The sequence below is a fragment of the Asterias amurensis genome, chromosome 6 (assembly GCF_032118995.1).
Source record: "Asterias amurensis chromosome 6, ASM3211899v1".
Taxonomy (NCBI): domain Eukaryota; kingdom Metazoa; phylum Echinodermata; class Asteroidea; order Forcipulatida; family Asteriidae; genus Asterias; species Asterias amurensis.
In genome coordinates, this window is record NC_092653.1 from 25166266 (window position 1) to 25187345 (window position 21080).

General features: G+C 39.7%; 1 protein-coding gene across 1 annotated transcript in view; it reads right to left on the reverse strand.

The window, feature by feature from the left end:
* The window catches only part of LOC139938788 (phosphatidylinositol 4-kinase alpha-like), a 52389-nt gene extending 39846 nt beyond the window's left edge, over window positions 1–12543 (reverse strand). The window contains exons 1-6 of the mRNA XM_071934418.1: window positions 12450–12543; window positions 11383–11508; window positions 9665–9758; window positions 8627–8712; window positions 1506–1578; window positions 901–1373 (exon numbers count right to left, since the gene is read on the reverse strand). Coding sequence (XP_071790519.1) covers window positions 901–1373; window positions 1506–1578; window positions 8627–8712; window positions 9665–9758; window positions 11383–11508; window positions 12450–12539 — 942 coding nt within the window. The 5' untranslated portion in view covers window positions 12540–12543. The remainder of the gene's footprint in view (window positions 1–900; window positions 1374–1505; window positions 1579–8626; window positions 8713–9664; window positions 9759–11382; window positions 11509–12449) is intronic.
* Window positions 12544–21080: the final 8537 nt, after the last annotated feature.

Here is a 21080-nt window from a genome sequence, read left to right on the forward strand (position 1 = left end):
GCATGTTAATCTTGAGTAACAAATACAGATTTTTTAGTAGCAAAATTTGTACGTTTTTTTGTAGCAAGTGCTGCAAGAAGAATATGTAATATATTGACTTTCCCTGACAATACACAATGAACAGGAGTGAACATTATGATTCTAGTCAATTTTTTGCTTGATTTTGCTATAAGGTGGCATGCAAAACAGTAGCAGATAGCAGACAGGGCAAGAAACATGTATTCTTTTGTTACTGGCCAAGTAGAATAATAATAATAATGACTACTTGAATAGCAATCAAACCCGTCACGCAGCGACGCCTATGGTGCTCAAACATTATTACCTCGGTCGATGGGCGATTTGTTTCGTTCCTCTAATCAGCTAAGTAGCTCCCTGGGGAATAAGCCTGTGCTGCCAGTAGCACACCAAGCTAAATCAATCACAAGAACCAGGCGCCAATTTCATAAAGCTACTAACCAGAAAATACCGCTTAGAAAATTTCTTTGATGGGCAGAAAATGAGTGAGGCATCGGTTGCTACAATGTAAACTTTATGGAATGATGGCTCGTAATCATGGTAATCCATTTCTGTAAAGCACCCCCGTTTTTAAAGTAAGATTTGTCTGTGCTTTTGTTAAAACAACTATTTATGCTTACAGGTTTCTAAAATTGGGCCTATCTCGCCCTCACAGGTACCCAATTACTCCTAGAGCCCTTTTTGAAACCTTTATGGATTCGACTTCAGGCTACTTTTCTCGTCTGAAGCCCTGAGCGTGTTTGTGAAGCAGGCGCAGTTGTCAAAACAATCGCGGGGCCAAGCTAGCCTGAGCCGAATCCAGAGCCGAAACCATGGTTTTGAAAAGGGCCTAGGTGAAGACAAGCAATTACAGTCAGCATGAATAAAAAATATAAAAAAACTTACAACTTTTAGTATCATCTGCAGCTGCTCTGTTCTGAACTCCAGCTGACTCCGCTGCGACTTCAACCGATCCTGAACAGTTGCTGGCAGAATAAACGACGAAGCCACGACGCTAAGCAACTCACGACTCGGATCAAAACCATACAGCTTCTCCCAATCCTCATTTGACCTTTGACCCTTCTGCATACTGACCCCAACGCCATCCACCGCATCTGTTGACCCTTGACCCTGACAGGGGTCATCTCTTGAGGTTGGAAAGTAACGCTTCATGGTTGGTGAGACGATGGGACGGAATGTGTTGTATGAGAAGTTTTTTTTTTTCTTGCGGTGGTGGTCGTTACGCGGCTGCTGCTTGCAGGCCCTTGGGTTCGGAGGGGGAAAGAGCTGGCAGAAGAGGGGCACCTCGGAATGGCTGACGTGTCCTAAAGCTCTGGATATCCCGAAGAGGGCAGGTACAATAAAGTGGCATGATGGACCTACAGCATATGGCAGAAAAGAAATCAAACATTCATTCATTTGTTTTATTTTTTGGACACATTGGTTGAAAACAACTTGAAAATATTCGTCCTGTAGTGTGCAAAATAAAATAAAAAACACTAAATCTTTACCTTGAGGTTGATCTCCTATTTGATGACACAGTTTAGCCAAGGACTGAAAAGCTTCAAGTTGTGCTGCTAGAATCTGAAACAAAGACATCACAAGTACGTCATTTTCTCTAGTGTTTTGTGTTGCATGTACCCTATGTATGTAGGATCCCTACTACCTCAAAAACCTTTAACATCAAACCAATATGAATTTATGTAGGATCCCTACTACACGTACCTCAAAAAACCTCTAACATCAAACCAATATGAATTTATGTAGGATCCCTACTGCCTCAAAAAAACCTCTAACACCAAACCAATATGAATTTATGTAGGATCCCTACTACACGTACCTCAAAAAACCTCTAACATCAAACCAATATGAATTTATGTAGGATCCCTACTGCCTCAAAAAACCTCTAACATCAAACCAATATGAATTTATGTAGAATCCCTACTACCTCAAAAAACCTCTAACATCAAACCAATATGAATTTATGTAGGATCCCTACTACCTCAAAAAACCTCTAACATCAAACCAATATGAATTTATGTAGGATCCCTACTGCCACAACAAAACCTCTAACATCAAACCAATATGAATTTATGTAGGATCCCTACTACCTCAAAAAACCTCTAACATCAAACCAATATGAATTTATGTAGGATCCCTACTGCCTCAAAAAACCTCTAACATCAAACCAATATGAATTTATGTAGAATCCCTACTACCTCAAAAAACCTCTAACATCAAACCAATATGAATTTATGTAGAATCCCTACTACCTCAAAAAACCTCTAACATCAAACCAATATGAATTTATGTAGGATCCCTACTACCTCAAAAAACCTCAAACATCAAACCAATATGAATTTATGTAGGATCCCTACTGCCACAACAAAACCTCTAACATCAAACCAATATGAATTTATGTAGGATCCCTACTGCCTCAATCCTCAAAGATAAACCAATGTTAGTTTTTTTAATCATTACTGCTTCATTCCTACAAAATCTCCCAATATGAGTTAAGGTAGTATGGATCTCTACAGCCTAATCCTCCAAAATCAACAATTTTTTACAAGTTTCAAATGTAAGATCCCTATTACTGCCTCATCTCCAAAATCAACCGATACGTAAATTTTCATTAAATTTGCAATGTGAAATTAATCAACTTCCAAGAAATGCTTCGCTATTGTTATTTGAGTAACATGATATAAGTAGGCATGTTGTAGTGGAAATTGGTTAGGCACGTGCCTAACACTGCATCCGCCAAGCCTTAGTGCAGATCATGTAAAGCACGACCGACATTTCCAATTGGAATTGGATCACATCCTCTTCACAAAATGTCAAAGGAAATTAATTACACAATGATATGATAAGTACAGTCTGACTATGTGTTAAAAAAGCATTAAGGTCGAGTCTCATTGCAGCGATAACGAAAATGATAATGATAACAACGCAAAGAGAATGCATTCTATTGGTTAAACTGCTCCACGAGTTCTTGTTTTCGTTCTCATTATCGAGGCCTGTGTGACCGGGCCTTTATACCTTTTGAGTGGACTTTAGATAGAAAGAGCATGCACTAACATACAAAAATTTGTTTTAAAGACAATGGACACTATTGGTAATTGTCAAAGACCAGTCTTCTCACTTGCTGTATCTCAACAATATGCATAAAATAACAAACCTGTGAAAATTTGAGCTCAATCGGTCGTTCGAAGTTGCGAGATAATAATGAAAGAAAAAACACCCTTATCATCACACGAAGTTGTGTGCTTTCTGATGCTTGATTTCGAGACCTCAAATCCTAAACTTGAGGTCTCGAAATCAAATTCGTGGAAAATTACTTCTGTCTCGAAAATTACCTCACTTCAGAGGGAGCTGTTTCTCACAATGTTTTATACTATCAACCTCTCCCCATTACTTGTAATCAAGAAAGGTTTTATGCTGATAATTATTTTGAGTAATTACCAATAGTGTCCACTGCCTTTGCAAGGCAAGCAGGAAGGGCAGGCCTGTATGATTCGTTTTTGAAAGGGCAAAGGTACTTTACTGTATATATTTACACCAACAATATTTTAATTTTACAGCAGTTGAAGGCTTTGCTTGTATATAAAGGCACTGGGCCTACATACAGTGTGTACTTAAATGTAAATAAATTCAGCTAATTTCTTAAAGCACTTGTCATGCATAAACTGTATACATTTTTTGTACACTTGACATTCGAGTGTATCGTACTTTGAAGCAAGGAGGAATAAATTATTGCTCCATGGTTGAAGTAAGTATTCAGAATCTATACAAGTGTTTAAGTTGTGCACACAGCTGGGCCTTGATCTGTTTTTCCCGATACTGGCTGAATCAATAGTGAATGTATTGCTTGAGTGTGTGCACAAATTTAATGTGTATAGATTCTGAATATTTACTTCAAAGTGCGATACACTCAAATGTCAAGTCAAAAGGAAAATACAGTTTATGCTTTACACATGCTGTAATTTTAGCTGAATTTAAAGGATTTGGGTACCTTTTCAAAATGTCCACATTAAACTTTCAGGGTTTGAAGATAATGATTGTGGAAAGCTTCCCTTAAAATTTTACTTACTGAGGTGCTGTAGTTTTTGAGAAAAAAGTAAAACAACGTCATGAAAATATGTTTGTAAACGATTAAAATAATATTGGTTTCATGAGACAAAAATTATTTTCATGACATTGTTTAACTCATTTCCCCAAAACTACAGCACCTCAGCACGTAATATTTTCAGGGAAGCTTTCCACTATCATCATCTTCAAACTGTGTAAGTTTAATGTAAATCTATGGACATTGTGTTTTTTGTCCTACAAAAGTTACATAGACCCTTTAAGGATCTGTTATTAAAAAAAATAGGAATACTGAATGCATTTTCTATACTGATGTGCATTGTCTCAGATTATTTCTCTCGATGAAATCTGGCTATAGACCGTATTGAATAACCCATTTGCTCCCATGAAAGTCGCCATCTTGTAGGTCAAACCGTATGCGCGTCTACACACATACATGGCACAAGCACGCACACCCACACGCACATGCTCGCAGACGCCATCTTGTAGGGCAAATATTTGAACGGTGACGTCATATTCAATCATAGAGTTATATACATGTATACATGAAGAACTAGAGGGTGCACTGGTAATGCTTCTTGTAAAAATGCGACGGGACCGCAAGATGGCAAGTGCGCCATTCTGTAAGTGTGTCAAATATGAAATACACGCTTGATTTTTTTTTTTATTGAACGCTCACGTAATGCTGTTTGTTCAACTTACAAAATGGCGGCACACACACACGCTGTGAGATGGCTGTTTTGTCAACTTAGAAAATGGCCGTCTGCGCGCATACCGGGGCGCGTATGTAGGCCAGTACGCCCTCTAGTTCTTTTATAACTCTATGTATTCATTACGGTCTATTCCATTTTCGTTTGGCTTCACCTAATGAAATGGAACAGTCCAGATTTCATATTCTGTTATTATTATTATTATTATTGCATTTAGTATGCTAATCATGCGGTTAACTATATCACAGCTTTACAACAGTATGACCGTACACTCATCATTTAACACATCTAATAATAATAATAATAATAATACTTATGCGTACATCTGTACGCACTAAGAGTACAGTTAATATTGGAATTAACTTGAAATGGTTGACACTTTGTGCTTAGACAGGTATACAGACTGTTCAATTGGCCATCTGGCCTTATATGCATACATTCTACACACCAGGGTTACATGTACTGTAGAGATACATGTCTGAAAATAGAGGTGTTGGAACATTATTATTAGAGTGTCATTGTGCCATTGTTTTCTGTGCTATTTTTGTAACTGCCTGTTGTAACTTTTGATGTTTGTGGTGCTTTTTAGAACCTGTGCGTGCAACATAATTTCTTCTTTTTGGAGATAATTAAAGTTCTATGTCTTTTAAACATAGGGATGTCGGAACAGACGTAGGGATGTCGGAACAGTTAAGTTTCATGCACACAAAGATTATTGAATTGTTATATTTTGTAGGCCTAATATTATATTGTATGTTGTAGTCTGCAGTGAACCAGAATTCTACCTCCATGGGGGGATGTGGAAGTGTTGTGGCCGAGCGGTTAAGAGCACCGAATTCAAACTCTGGTACTCCTGATCAGCAGAGTGTGGGTTCGAATCCCCAGCCGTGACACTTGTGTCCTAAAGCAAGACACTTAACCATTGCTTTGTCTTTCGGATGGGGCGTAAAGCGGTTGGTCCCACGTGTTGTGTAATATACATGTAAAAGAACCCAGTGCACTTATGGAAAAGAGAAGGGGTTCGGCATGGTGTTCCTGGCTGGATTGGCAGCATATTGCGCCACAGCACCTTGTAAACCATTACATGGTGCTAAGGATTAGGTCTTGTATCTTAAACTTTGTCCCACTCCTTGCAGTAATAATACCTGGCGCTTTGTATCCTTTGGCAAAAGGCGCGTTATAAATACGGTTATTATTATTATTATTATGACCAGACTCAGCTACATGTATCCTAAATCCCACTGCTACCACACAGCAATGTCAAAATGAAGAAAGACTGAGTTCATAAAGAGGCCACAGCCAGACCCAATGATATAAAGAGTGATTTATTGATAACAAATCTCTGGATATCCTCCACTCATCCTTCCTACTCTCACACAAATCTCTGCCTCAGGCCGACAGTCTAATATAAACCTTTATATGTGTGTGTATTCCTGTAAGTAACGAAGGTCCATGCAATCAATGCATCCATTTATTTGATTAATTTTCAGCTGTTATGTGGATATTTTTTCATTAAAGGCACTGAACACGTTTGGTAATTGTCAAAGACCATTCTTCTCACTTGGTGTATCCCAGCAAGGCACAAAATAACAAACTGTGAAAATAGAACTAAATTGGTCATCAAATTTGCACGGATACTGAAAGAATAAACACCCTTGTTGCACAAATATGTGTAAGTTTATCTATTTTGAGTAATTACCAATAGTGTCCAGCGCTTTTAAAGTCTACTCAGCGATACTGGAAATGAAGTTGCCACTTGGCAATGTTTTTTTAATTATAGGCCTATTGCAGCAAGTATGTGCTGATAAAATTAAATTTATTACAATGTAATGGATTTAGCATTGCATAGTTTCATACAGACCTACACTGTACATATGTACATGATACATGTTTGTGATCGAGAGACCAATTTTTTCTGAATCGTTTGCATTGCCAAATATTTAGACTGATTATATTTGATGTACACTGATTGCTAATGGTGGCAACTAATGAGTTTGGGTTTTTAAAGGGGCCCTTGTAATACTTAATGTTTTCTAGTTTAAATCTTTTTCCTACTAATATGTACATGCATACATTTATGAACTTTTTTTCAAAACGTTATTAAAGTTTATATCACCAAAATATAATAGAAATTAGGGCCTCTCTAAAAGGATATTTGTGATATAGACCATTGGACAAGCCCTCGGGCAACACACTGTGATTCATGTGATACAATGTGCAAATTCGTGCAACATCAAACGCTGAGTAACTTTCGCCCGACAACTCTGTGTTGTATAAAATGCCAGGCCTTGTAAAATACTTCACGGAGGCAACAAAGGTAATTACCCCCATGCCCCTGCCCATGCCCTCTAGTCATTGCCTAGTTGCCCTTGAAATGCTACAGTGGGTGCGTTCGTTTAGCTTCCCTGGGTCGACCCCGGTCTGCCCCGGTACGTTCGAATAGCTGGGTCAGCCCCCAGTGTCCTGCTTGTGGAGTGGGTCACTTGGGAGTGACCTGAGGTGCATGCCGTGACCGCGAGGGGGCGAATGTGATTGTTTAACTAGCTCTTGTCAGGGGCTCACCTGAGTGAGCACCCGGGGTCGACCCAGGGAATCTAAATGATCCCCCGTTAAAAATTTACAATTTCCTTATAAGGTGCCCTTTACGAAAGAGAAAATGCATTGCCGCCTTGCTGTTAAAAAAAAGAAACATACAGGCCTGAATTCTTGTTGAGGCGCAACGAGCAACACTAAAGACAGTGTCAGTCTACACACAGTCCACGCTGCAAATTTAACATCTCTTATATCGTTGCGGTACCCGCTGCCAAAACATAGGATTCGAACTGCCTCTAGCTACCGGGCAACCACGATAGTCTAGTTGGTAAGACACTGCTCTAGAATTGCAAGGGTCGTGGGTTCGAATCCCACCTGAGTAACATGTCTGCGATATATTTTTTCACAGGACTCGGGAAAGTGCCGAGTATACAGTGCTAACACACTTCGGTGTATGGGTAAAAACCAAAATTAATATTCTTTATCCCCGATGCAAATTTAACATCTCTTATACACACAGTCCCTTTAAAGAGCTACAAACACATAATACACACTTTGCATGGGTGTTGAGGCATTGCATAATAAGAAATTAAATCTTTCCAGTTTGTGGTAACACCAACCCCCTATCTACTTTGATGTGTAGATTTGTTCTTTAGAACTTGGATTCTTTTTTCTAGATTTCTTCATCCTGGAGACCAATTAGTTCTGAAGAGAGCTGTCCTTTTAAAGTGCTACACGACATGCCCAAGGGAGGTAGCAAATCACTAGGGACTAGTCCTTCACTTATTGGATCGAAGGGGACACCTCGCTATTAACCTCACTGTCGCAGAGTGAGTTTTTAATTTGGTCTCCAAGCTACATTTCCTTCTTATTAATGTAAGTGCTACACTGGGGAGGTAAGAAATCCCTCGAGACTTCTACTTTTGCTTAGTGAATTGAGGGGACTTCTCGCTATTAACGTTTCACCGGAATGTGGTTCGAATCCCGGTCGTGACACTTGTGTCCTTGAGCAAGATACTTTACTGTAAATGCTTCTCTTCACCCAGGGGTATAAATGGGTACATGCGAGGGTAGAGGTTGATATTGTGAATGAAAAAGCCTTTGGAGCGATATAAACTGTTGCCCACGTTGTATACTCCCAAGGGAGCTGAGAAACATTAAAAAGGGAGATTTCGAAGGTGTTCATTTTATGTCATTCATTGCAGTTGTGTAACCACACAAAACCATAAAGTTCCCATTGAAACCACAGTATCCACAAACTATTACACCAGCATAAAAATGAATGAATGATAAGGTTCAAAACTCACCTGATCCCTGAACGGGGGTTCTTTAACTGCTACATCCGACAACAAAGTTGTGATGCAAAATGCAAAGTTTTCACTCATAGGCAGGCCTGAATATATGTAAAAGAAAACAAAATTAAATTCTATGTATTTCATGTACATGTAAGTGGTTATCTTTTCACTAATGCATACAACTGATAACTTGGCGTATTTAAGACACTGGAGAGCGAGATAAAAATAAAAATGTTATCCAAGATTTTACTAGTTCATTATTTTTTAAAGTGCAGTGAATGATTGTTTTTGAAATGAACAACCAGTCAGGCTCATGAGTTGCATATCCAGTGGGGGGGGGGGACATTGTTTATTATATTATTTCATTATTGTTTAGTTTCACATCAAAACCTGGGGAAAAGTTTCTGTCCCATGATTAATACGTTCCATTTAAAAACACCTCGGAAGGTCTCGAGTCTCTGATTGGTCAACACCGACCACGTGTGGATGTTTTAACGGGCGGTATAAAGACCGACTTTGAAAAATAGTGAGTAAATGGCCCCTAAACTAGCATAAATTGTGTACAACTAGTTTATGCTTTGCACTGTATCGTATGCTTATTCATCTTATAAGTTTCATTGCAACTTCGCACACATGCGCGTACGCCTTCGGCTCAGTCCGTTAACAGCGCCAGCCACCAACCAGGTCATTACCACCCGGTGGTGACTGGGTCCTCGCACTGTTATTCCCTAATTCTCTGTCAACTTGTTGTACATGTTAGACTTAAGTAGACTATTTACATGTAGTATAACTTTTGCTGATTTTTCTAAAGAGAAGAAGTTGAAAACCAGATTAAAGTGTGGGAATGAGACTGTTAAACACTGGACAGTTTCTTAGTTTTATGACGAGCGCCAACCTTGAGGCTAGATAATTCTGCTGGTAGAACACCAGGCAACAGGTTCAAGTCCAACTCTGAGACAATTTTTCTTTATTGAACATCACACAATTTTTAACACATTTCTACTCTTGACCGACCACAAAACACTGAAACATTACTGAATTTTGACTTACTCTCTTTATCCTTATAGCCAGCATGTTCACACCACTGTGCCGAGGCAAGACCTCCCATCAAATCAATCAAGTAAGGGATGAGTTTATCCTTGAACTGAAACAAAGGAAAAATAAATAAATTATCAATTTGAAGAAACAGTCACAAGTTTACTGTGAATGCTCAAACAAGTCAGTGTACAAAACAATATTAAGAATCAATTGAACTACAAAACCCGATGCGCATTATTTTTGACTGCATGAGGGCGCTATAAATAGTATTTTTATCACTTCCAGGGGTATACGCGATTCGCCCTCCACAAAATAACAGATATTCTGTCACTTTTTATCCGTAGTTTCAATTTGCTTTATAGATGGATTATAACAGCTCCTTTAAAAGTCTTATTGTCCGTGATGGGGGTTAGATGTCTGTGGTTCCAATCTTTAATAACTGTTTTGGGGTATCAATGAATATATACCCCTGGAAGTGATTGAGATCACCCTCACGCCTAAAAAAAAAAAAACATTCCTGAAGTCAGATCAAACATGTATTGGAGTAGGATATTTTGTATACAGTTTAAGAAGAATCAGAAGAAATCAAAAATGAAAAAAAACCCAACATGAACATTGTTCTTTCTTAGGGGTCCTTACTAAGCTTGGGCGGTATCGATTTATTTTATTCACGAAATATCGCCGACAATATATTGCGATATTCGATATAATCGCGATTAATGAAATTTGACATAATCAGTCTTAAAACTCCAAGTTAAAGTTGTAGAGAGACAGTCATAGCATAAGAGAGGTGTTCTAATGACCTATTCTTCTGGTTTTACTCCAAACCTATGGGGTGCAAGATGTCTCAGCTAGCAAATACATCGCGATATTTAATCGATATTTCGATATATTGTGATTATCGCGATATATCGCAATATATCGATATTTCGATTAAAAACAAATCCATCCGATATCGAAATCGTTTCCAAGTTAATATCGCGATATTCGATAATATTGTGATATCACCCAAGCTTAGTTTTGTAAGGGCCTCCTTCCTCATGCAAATAAGTTGTCTACCTCACATTTGTATATGTTTTTACTTTATTTATGGTATTGCTAACCATAAGGGTGAGAGCATGTTTACTTTTATTTTTTGTTCATAAATACCTCAGACAGTTTCGCTATTCCTATTGGTGGAGAGCGCATCACGTGGGTGTGTATAAACCCTTGTTTATGACCAGTAAAAAGTGTTAATTCATAGGGTGACATGCGACCTTGCACCTGTTCTTATAAGACAGTTTCTTCATTCCTATTGGTTGAGAGCAACAGTTGTGCCACATCTTGCGATACGCGCGAAGCCCACAGTATTCCGTTATAAGGAGTTGTTTATGCGATAGCGGCTGAGGGCTTTACCATTTCATAGCTGGAGGGGTATTGTGTTGAAAGAAATCATTTAACAACTTTATTTTTTGACCAAAAAGTGATGTTTTTGACCGAAATGGTATTTATGAATGGGAATCAAACTAGTGGTTTAAACCCGCCGAGGCCTAGTTCTTTATAATTTACCTCGACTTCATCTCGGTAAAATTATCAAGAACCAGGCCTCGTTGGGATTAAACCACTAGTTGAAAACCTCTACCACACACTGATTCCCTTAACAATTTGCAGCTTGTGTGGACAAATTTTAAGGAACTGAACTGAACTTATGAGCTTGTTTGATTTAAAAAACAACAACTATGGTCCCATACTTTCATTTCAGACTCCAGGAGGAAGATTCCGAGGGCGGTAACAGCATCCTGACGTCGAGGGTCGATCCTGAACCCCGAAGCCCCTAGAAAGGAAGGCTGTGGGCACATCTGCTGCAGCTGGTGAACCTGATAAAAAGAAAAACAGACAATGTCATTATTAAAAAGTGGCCTGATGCAGGGCTCGTCAAATTGTCTGTCTGATAGCGCAAATCAAGTCACGGCGAAAATTTTGTTCATATTTATTCGTGTACACAACTACACTTTTGATGGGTCAAATAACAACAAAACACAGAAAACAAAATGTTTACTATTACCCATGATGGTAACGACAACGTCTACAATTACTCCAGAAAATAAAACGCAGCTGGGGTAGGAGGAAATCTTGGCCTGAAACAGTTACAGTGGGTTGCAGTATACATAATACTGGGTGCGTTCGATAAGCTTCCCTGGGTCAACCCCGCAGTGCTCACTCGGGTGAGACCCTGACAAGAGCTGATCCAACAACACTCGCCCTCTCGTGGTGACGGCATGCACCTCAGGTCACCCCCAAGTGACCCACTCCACAAGCAGGGCACTGGGGGCTGACCGGGGTGAGCCCCGTCAGAGCTTTGCGAACGTACTGGGCAGACCGGGGTCGACCAAGGGAAGCTAAACGAACGCACACACTGTAACATTAACAAATTCTTTCATCTCTTGCCAGCCCAGGCCAGGGGCTCAAAAAACTTGTTCCTTTCCTTTGAAGTACAGCATGTACAGCCTGTGTGTGTTTTTGCCGAGTTGGATTTCCGCCGAACTCCCTTGACAGGAAGATTTCCAGATCGGCTAAACAAACAAACAAACAAATGGAAATGGCGAACACCTACGCTCCGGATCTACCTACAAAAACAAGCACGCCAAGGCGAGGCCTGCAGGCCGGGTGCCATGGGTGCGGGTCCGGGTAATGCAAAAAAAAAGCCGGTTAGTTTCGTGGCTGATGTCAGTTGACATTTACAAATGACACACGGGAAATATATCACCTTAATAATATTCTACTCCACCTCTATACTATAACATGTATTCGGGTTTACCTTTTCCCATGGTGGGTCGTCAAGTTTGGACAAGGAACGAGCCAGATACTGCAGAGAAGTCGCAAAAACACTCCCACTATGCGGCGCCATGTTTAGTCCGTCTCTCTGTCATCAATATTGAAGAGCGCCCTCCATTGACTTCGAGTACGTAGCTTGGAAGTTGCAAAGCCTTCTGGGAAATATCAAAAGGCGCGCAGACGACATTTCTGAAAATGCACGACATGTGTTTGGAAACTTTTTTAGTCTCAGTTTGGAACAAGTTCGAAAGGTGTATAGTAGACTTCTTTTTCAGAGAATGGATACTTTTTCATTATGGAAAGGACTGTGCAGTCTCAGGTCATGTTATTTTGGTAAGTAGGCACACAAACAAGTTAAAATAAAGAGAAATTTGCTACAGTTTTATGGTTTTATTTTAGACACAGGTTAGGTTACTGTATTTGTATGTAATTTGCGACACATTATGGGCACATCACACTGTATTTACCCACGTTTGAGACCAACGTTCATTCTATTTTTTCAAGCACTCTTTGAACCTAAAACTATTTAGGGAAAGGGACACATGTGGACTCAGGTTAGAGGGCTAGTCAATTTCGTTCAACAAGTGGCTATAATTCTACTAATCTGTCTAAATTCCGGTTTTCAAAATGTTTCGAAATAGCCTCCGGGACGCTCATTATCAACATTTTTTCACAAGCATAGCAGTAGATTGTTTTCTGAGAAAATGCCGGTGTCAAATGCAATTGTGTCCGCCATTCAATACTGTCCGCTCAGGGCACTTTTTCAAATGCAATGTCGTGTCCGGGGCTATTCGTAAGCGAGCGTGCATGCATGCTGACTGAACCTATGTAGGCCTATTTAAACTTTTTTATGATCTTCGTACACTCTTAAGGAGGAGGTGGTGGTGGGGGGGGGGGGGGGGTGGTATCGGTGAAAGACCTCTATAAATAATAGCGCACGGTTCTGGTGTCGAAGATTGCCGTTTTCTTGTTCGCCGTGGTGATGATGTAGTAGGCTAGGAGGGTTGCAGTGGGTGGGTATTGGGGGCCTGGTATGTGGAGATACAAAGACTTGGTTATTGCAAGTGGACACATTCCTGAGTCTATAACGAGACAGTTGCAATGTCACATGGTAAGGCCTTGATAGCTTGCCAGAACCATGGAGGAAGTGACGCTGCCTCTTTCTGTGACAATGTGTTTCATGGTTTAAAATGGTGCTCTAATTATGGGTCATAATGTTGACAATCCCCCATCCTACAGTTGCCATTCATTGTGAGGTTCGGTTGGAGTCTCAGGAATTCTTGGGAGGACTTTAAGGGGTGCATTTACGGGCGATACTTCTGTACGAAAGGGAAAAGAAAATAGTGATAGTGTAATAAGCTTATAGTGTAAACACTTTTTGGGGGGGATTTTATCGTTGAGTGTTCTTGTACAAACATCTTCATAAAAGTGAAGCCTTCATAATTTAAGCCATGTTTTTGTTCCTGGAGGAATTACAATTATTTATGTAGTTTTTCATTCTATTAATTTATTTGTTTATTTATTGCATACATTTTTCGTAGCCCAATCCTCCATACAAGACATAATTATTGTATTTTATCTGATTTTATCTGTTATCTGATTTTATTTTTAATTTTTGTTTTCCTCACAAAAATAAAAATAAAATTTTTATTAAAAATGGCTTAAAGTCAAAAACACCGAGCTCTTATTGAGTAAGCCCTTTATGGCTAAATTTTCTTACTTTTGACGAGTTGTGCTCATCTTGTTTAAACAGAGTATGCTTGAAATGTTTCAGGTCATGAATCTCAACACCCCGGTGCAAGGCGTGTCATTCCAGAAGGGGCCATAACGCATCTCCACACAAGACTCTTTTACCGCCATTTTTCCCTTGGCTCATATGCCAGTTGGGAGTGGTCTGCCAAGGCGTGACAAACTCTAACCGTATCAAAGGTCTTAGCATCCGTCCCAAGAAGGTAGCAATGATCACCAAAACTTGTCTATGGACTGATGCAGAACATGCACGGATATACGATCAGGAAATACGTCTGAAGGAGCGCTGAAACAGTGAAGTTTGCCGCCATTTTGAGCGCCGAGTGATAGCATCTGAACACGGCAAGACGTGTCTAACTCAGCAAGTGGTAAGCTGCTGTAAGCCATACTCATTTTATTTTATTCCGAAACGGGGAGGGTAACATTGTAATAATAAATAACAATTAGTGAAGAAGTCATAAGGAAAGGAGTGTGAAAGGAACATGTTGCCTTGGATCGGTCGAGTTGGTCTTTGAAAAGCGTGTGTAACAGTTTGTGAATGGTTAAGAAAGATGTTTTAAAAGTAGAATACAATGATCCACACACATTTGCCACAAAATTGCGTGACGAACTAACACGGTCGTCCATTTATGGAAGCAAAATATTTTGACTCCAAAAAATGGCCGGCCGTGTTTGTCGACAAGTTATTAAAGGAAAACCACGCAATGAGTGGTTACTTAGAGTGATACTTGTGTGGATCATTATGTTCTACTTTTAAAATATATTTCTGATCATATGTATTTTATAAAAAACTTTTACAAACGCTTTTCAAAGACCAACTCGACTGATCCAATGCAACGTGTTCCTTTAACTAATAACAGAAAACATACATTGGTAAAGCCTTGTTTACACAATTTGATTTTTTTAAACGGTAAATAAAAAGACATACTTTGCAACGCAATGAATTATAGCTTCATCAGGAGTGTCCATAAAAAAATTACATCTATCTTCCCTACCAAGAATTTACAAGTCTTTGTTTTATCAATAACATAAACCAACATAATACTCATAAGGTCGTTGGGATAACTTTCAATATGGCGCCACCACTTTTTCACTCATTTTTACAAAAAGGGATCTCATTGAGGTAAATTAGATACTATTTCATTTCATTTCGAATTAATAAGTGGTGGCGCCATACGGAAACTTTTTCAATTCTTTGGCTTGACTCTAACCCAATAAACCTCCCTATAGTTCAATAAGTAGCTTGTGTGAAGAGCATCTGAATTGGGCCAAAGAATAGCGATATTATAATTAACACAACGTAAATATAACTAAAACTCAAACTGGGTTTGAAGATACGGTATATGTCCCGAGCTTATTCCTTTGGCCAGAACTAGTTCTATAGCCATTATGCAACCTATTGTACCAGTTAAAGTTAAACACTTAACGTTTCACATTCCTTTGGCTATATAGATGGCGCAGTTCCTTTTAAGCATGAGAAATACCGATGTTTTGTGGCCTTGTGTTTGATCACAGAGAATGTACAGCATTGTTATCACTCCATTTCAACCAGTAACTTAGCATATGTACAAAGGAAAATTACAAAATTCGTCCCGGAATAAATCGGGTGTACTTATGGCTAACCGATGACGCGGTAAACTTGTAGAGATTGGGCATTAGTCTGGAGTCGAAATGACCTTAACAAATCTGTGAACTTTTATTAGACAGCTCTGTGCACAAAAAAATCCCTTTTGGGAGGCTGTTGAGCACAGTTCTGATTCCCACTTACTTGGTTTTTTCCGCTATCAAGATATTTTCCAAGCCGCCCTAAAACTTTTAAAATTCGGAGACAGGGATATGCCAGGTAGAGTCGGGTACAATGACTCCGTGTCTCTAGCATGTTTAATTTCAAAGTTATTGAAGAGTTCGGCTCAGATTTATTTTAAAACCATTCAACAAAACAATTCGTCGGCTTCTTGTGTATAGCCCATGCATACAACTTTGGGGGTGGTTTAGGTCTACTTCCTGGCTGCTGGCCCCGCTTAGAAAAATTTAATATCATTGAAATTAGTTCAAGATGAAATACCTTGAAAATGGCTATCCGATGAGTAATTACCAAAGAAAGTGTCCACTGCCTTTAAATGGGCGTGACACGCACCTGTGCCTATTCAGGTTTTGCACGTGACACAACCTGAATGAGACATAGATATATAATTAAATGTAGAGATAACTACGAGTTCGTTTCGGAGCACAGCCGCCTACTTTTAATTTTCGGTATCAAGAAGTCTGGAAGCCGCTCTAAAACTTTGAAATTTGAATTTAGGGACATGTCAGGATGACGCAGATACAAACTGCGTCTCTCTATCGTTTTTAGTTCCAGAATTATTCAAAAGCATAGCTGAAAGTTTTTATAAGTCCGGGCTTTTTTTCAACGCATAGTATTTGTTTTCTCCAATAATCACCACGTGCCGTGTATATCATACAGTAAATGTCCCAAGTTTATGGGGTGTATCGCGTCTACTCCCTGGCCACTAGCGTCGCTTTGAAAATCCCCATAGCGCTAATTTTTGTACGAGAGGAAAGCCCTTGAAATTGTCCATCCAATGGTGCTAAACTTGTCTAGATTGAGCAATGATTTGGGGTCAAAGTGACCCGTTGTACTTTTGATTTTCTCTGTGCACAAAAATCCCATAGGGAGGCTTGTTGAATTCGTTTCGGAGCACAGCCGCCTACTTTTAATTTTCGGTGTCAAGAAGTCTGGAAGCCGCTCTAAAACTTTGAAATTTGAATTTAGGGACATGTCAGGATGACGCAGATACAAACTGCGTCTCTCTATCGTTTTTAGTTCCAGAATTATTCAAAAGCATAGCTGAAAGTTTTTATAAGTCCGGGCTTTTTTTCAACGCATAGTATTTGTTTTCTCCAATAATCACCACGTGCCGTGTATATCATACAGTAAATGTCCCAAGTTTATGGGGTGTGTCGCGTCTACTCCCTGGCCACTAGCGTCGCTTTGAAAATCCCCATAGCGCTAATTTTTGTACGAGAGGAAAGCCCTTGAAATTGTCCATCCAATGGTGCTAAACTTGTCTAGATTGAGCAATGATTTGGGGTCAAAGTGACCCGTTGTACTTTTGATTTTCTCTGTGCACAAAAATCCCGTAGGGAGGCTTGTTGAATTCGTTTCGGAGCACAGCCGCCTACTTTTAATTTTCGGTGTCAAGAAGTCTGGAAGCCGCTCTAAAACTTTGAAATTTGAATTTAGGGACATGTCAGGATGACGCAGATACAAACTGCGTCTCTCTATCGTTTTTAGTTCCAGAATTATTCAAAAGCATAGCTGAAAGTTTTTATAAGTCCGGGCTTTTTTTCAAAGCATAGTATTTGTTTTCTCCAATAATCACCACATGCCGTGTATATCATACAGTAAATGTCCCAAGTTTATGGGGTGTGTCGCGTCTACTCCCTGGCCACTAGCGTCGCTTTGAAAATCCTCATAGCGCTAATTTTTAGACGAGAGGAAAGGCCTTGAAATTGTCCATCCAATTGTGCTAAACTTGTCTAGATTGAGCAATGATTTGGGGTCAAAGTGACCCGTTGTACTTTTGATTTTCTCTGTGCACAAAAATCCCGTAGGGAGGCTTGTTGAATTCGTTTCGGAGCACAGCCGCCTACTTTAAATTTTCGGTATCGATAAGACTGGAAGTCGCTCTAAAACTTTGAAATTTGAATTTAGGGACATGTCAGGATGACGCAGATACAAACTGCGTCTCTCTATCGTTTTTAGTTCCAGAATTATTCAAAAGCATAGCTGAAAGTTTTTATAAGTCCGGGCTTTTTTTCAAAGCATAGTATTTGTTTTCTCCAATAATCACCACATGCCGTGTATATCATACAGTAAATGTCCCAAGTTTATGGGGTGTGTCGCGTCTACTCCCTGGCCACTAGCGTCGCTTTGAAAATCCCCATAGCGCTAATTTTTGTACGAGAGGAAAGCCCTTGAAATTGTCCATCCAATGGTGCTAAACTTGTCTAGATTGAGCAATGATTTGGGGTCAAAGTGACCCGTTGTACTTTTGATTTTCTCTGTGCACAAAAATCCCGTAGGGAGGCTTGTTGAATTCGTTTCGGAGCACAGCCGCCTACTTTTAATTTTCGGTGTCAAGAAGTCTGGAAGCCGCTCTAAAACTTTGAAATTTGAATTTAGGGACATGTCAGGATGACGCAGATACAAACTGCGTCTCTCTATCGTTTTTAGTTCCAGAATTATTCAAAAGCATAGCTGAAAGTTTTTATAAGTCCGGGCTTTTTTTCAAAGCATAGTATTTGTTTTCTCCAATAATCACCACATGCCGTGTATATCATACAGTAAATGTCCCAAGTTTATGGGGTGTGTCGCGTCTACTCCCTGGCCACTAGCGTCGCTTTGAAAATCCTCATAGCGCTAATTTTTAGACGAGAGGAAAGGCCTTGAAATTGTCCATCCAATTGTGCTAAACTTGTCTAGATTGAGCAATGATTTGGGGTCAAAGTGACCCGTTGTACTTTTGATTTTCTCTGTGCACAAAAATCCCGTAGGGAGGCTTGTTGAATTCGTTTCGGAGCACAGCCGCCTACTTTAAATTTTCGGTATCGATAAGACTGGAAGTCGCTCTAAAACTTTGAAATTTGAATTTAGGGACATGTCAGGATGACGCAGATACAAACTGCGTCTCTCTATCGTTTTTAGTTCCAGAATTATTCAAAAGCATAGCTGAAAGTTTTTATAAGTCCGGGCTTTTTTTCAAAGCATAGTATTTGTTTTCTCCAATAATCACCACATGCCGTGTATATCATACAGTAAATGTCCCAAGTTTATGGGGTGTATCGCGTCTACTCCCTGGCCACTAGCGTCGCTTTGAAAATCCCCATAGCGCTAATTTTTGTACGAGAGGAAAGCCCTTGAAATTGTCCATCCAATGGTGCTAAACTTGTCTAGATTGAGCAATGATTTGGGGTCAAAGTGACCCGTTGTACTTTTGATTTTCTCTGTGCACAAAAATCCCGTAGGGAGGCTTGTTGAATTCGTTTCGGAGCACAGCCGCCTACTTTAAATTTTCGGTATCGATAAGACTGGAAGTCGCTCTAAAACTTTGAAATTTGAATTTAGGGACATGTCAGGATGACGCAGATACAAACTGCGTCTCTCTATCGTTTTTAGTTCCAGAATTATTCAAAAGCATAGCTGAAAGTTTTTATAAGTCCGGGCTTTTTTTCAACGCATAGTATTTGTTTTCTCCAATAATCACCACGTGCCGTGTATATCATACAGTAAATGTCCCAAGTTTATGGGGTGTGTCGCGTCTACTCCCTGGCCACGAGCGTCGCTTTGAAAATCCCCATAGCGCTAATTTTTGTACGAGAGGAAAGCCCTTGAAATTGTCCATCCAATTGTGCTAAACTTGTCTAGATTGAGCAATGATTTGGGGTCAAAGTGACCCGTTGTACTTTTGATTTTCTCTGTGCACAAAAATCCCGTAGGGAGGCTTGTTGAATTCGTTTCGGAGCACAGCCGCCTACTTTAAATTTTCGGTATCGATAAGACTGGAAGTCGCTCTAAAACTTTGAAATTTGAATTTAGGGACATGTCAGGATGACGCAGATACAAACTGCGTCTCTCTATCGTTTTTAGTTCCAGAATTATTCAAAAGCATAGCTGAAAGTTTTTATAAGTCCGGGCTTTTTTTCAAAGCATAGTATTTGTTTTCTCCAATAATCACCACATGCCGTGTATATCATACAGTAAATGTCCCAAGTTTATGGGGTGTATCGCGTCTACTCCCTGGCCACTAGCGTCGCTTTGAAAATCCCCATAGCGCTAATTTTTGTACGAGAGGAAAGCCCTTGAAATTGTCCATCCAATGGTGCTAAACTTGTCTAGATTGAGCAATGATTTGGGGTCAAAGTGACCCGTTGTACTTTTGATTTTCTCTGTGCACAAAAATCCCGTAGGGAGGCTTGTTGAATTCGTTTCGGAGCACAGCCGCCTACTTTAAATTTTCGGTATCGATAAGACTGGAAGTCGCTCTAAAACTTTGAAATTTGAATTTAGGGACATGTCAGGATGACGCAGATACAAACTGCGTCTCTCTATCGTTTTTAGTTCCAGAATTATTCAAAAGCATAGCTGAAAGTTTTTATAAGTCCGGGCTTTTTTTCAACGCATAGTATTTGTTTTCTCCAATAATCACCACGTGCCGTGTATATCATACAGTAAATGTCCCAAGTTTATGGGGTGTGTCGCGTCTACTCCCTGGCCACGAGCGTCGCTTTGAAAATCCCCATAGCGCTAATTTTTGTACGAGAGGAAAGCCCTTGAAATTGTCCATCCAATGGTGCTAAACTTGTCTAGATTGAGCAATGATTTGGGGTCAAAGTGACCCGTTGTACTTTTGATTTTCTCTGTGCACAAAAATCCCGTAGGGAGGCTTGTTGAATTTGTTTCGGAGCACAGCCGCCTACTTTAAATTTTCGGTATCAAGAAGTCTGGAAGCCGCTCTAAAACTTTGAAATTTGAATTTAGGGACATGTCAGGATGACGCAGATACAAACTGCGTCTCTCTATCGTTTTTAGTTCCAGAATTATTCAAAAGCATAGCTGAATTTTTTTATAAGTCCGGGCTTTTTTTCAACGCATAGTATTTGTTTTCTCCAATAATCACCACGTGCCGTGTATATCATACAGTAAATGTCCCAAGTTTATGGGGTGTGTCGCGTCTACTCCCTGGCCACTAGCGTCGCTTTGAAAATCCCCATAGCGCTAATTTTTGTACGAGAGGAAAGCCCTTGAAATTGTCCATCCAATGGTGCTAAACTTGTCTAGATTGAGCAATGATTTGGGGTCAAA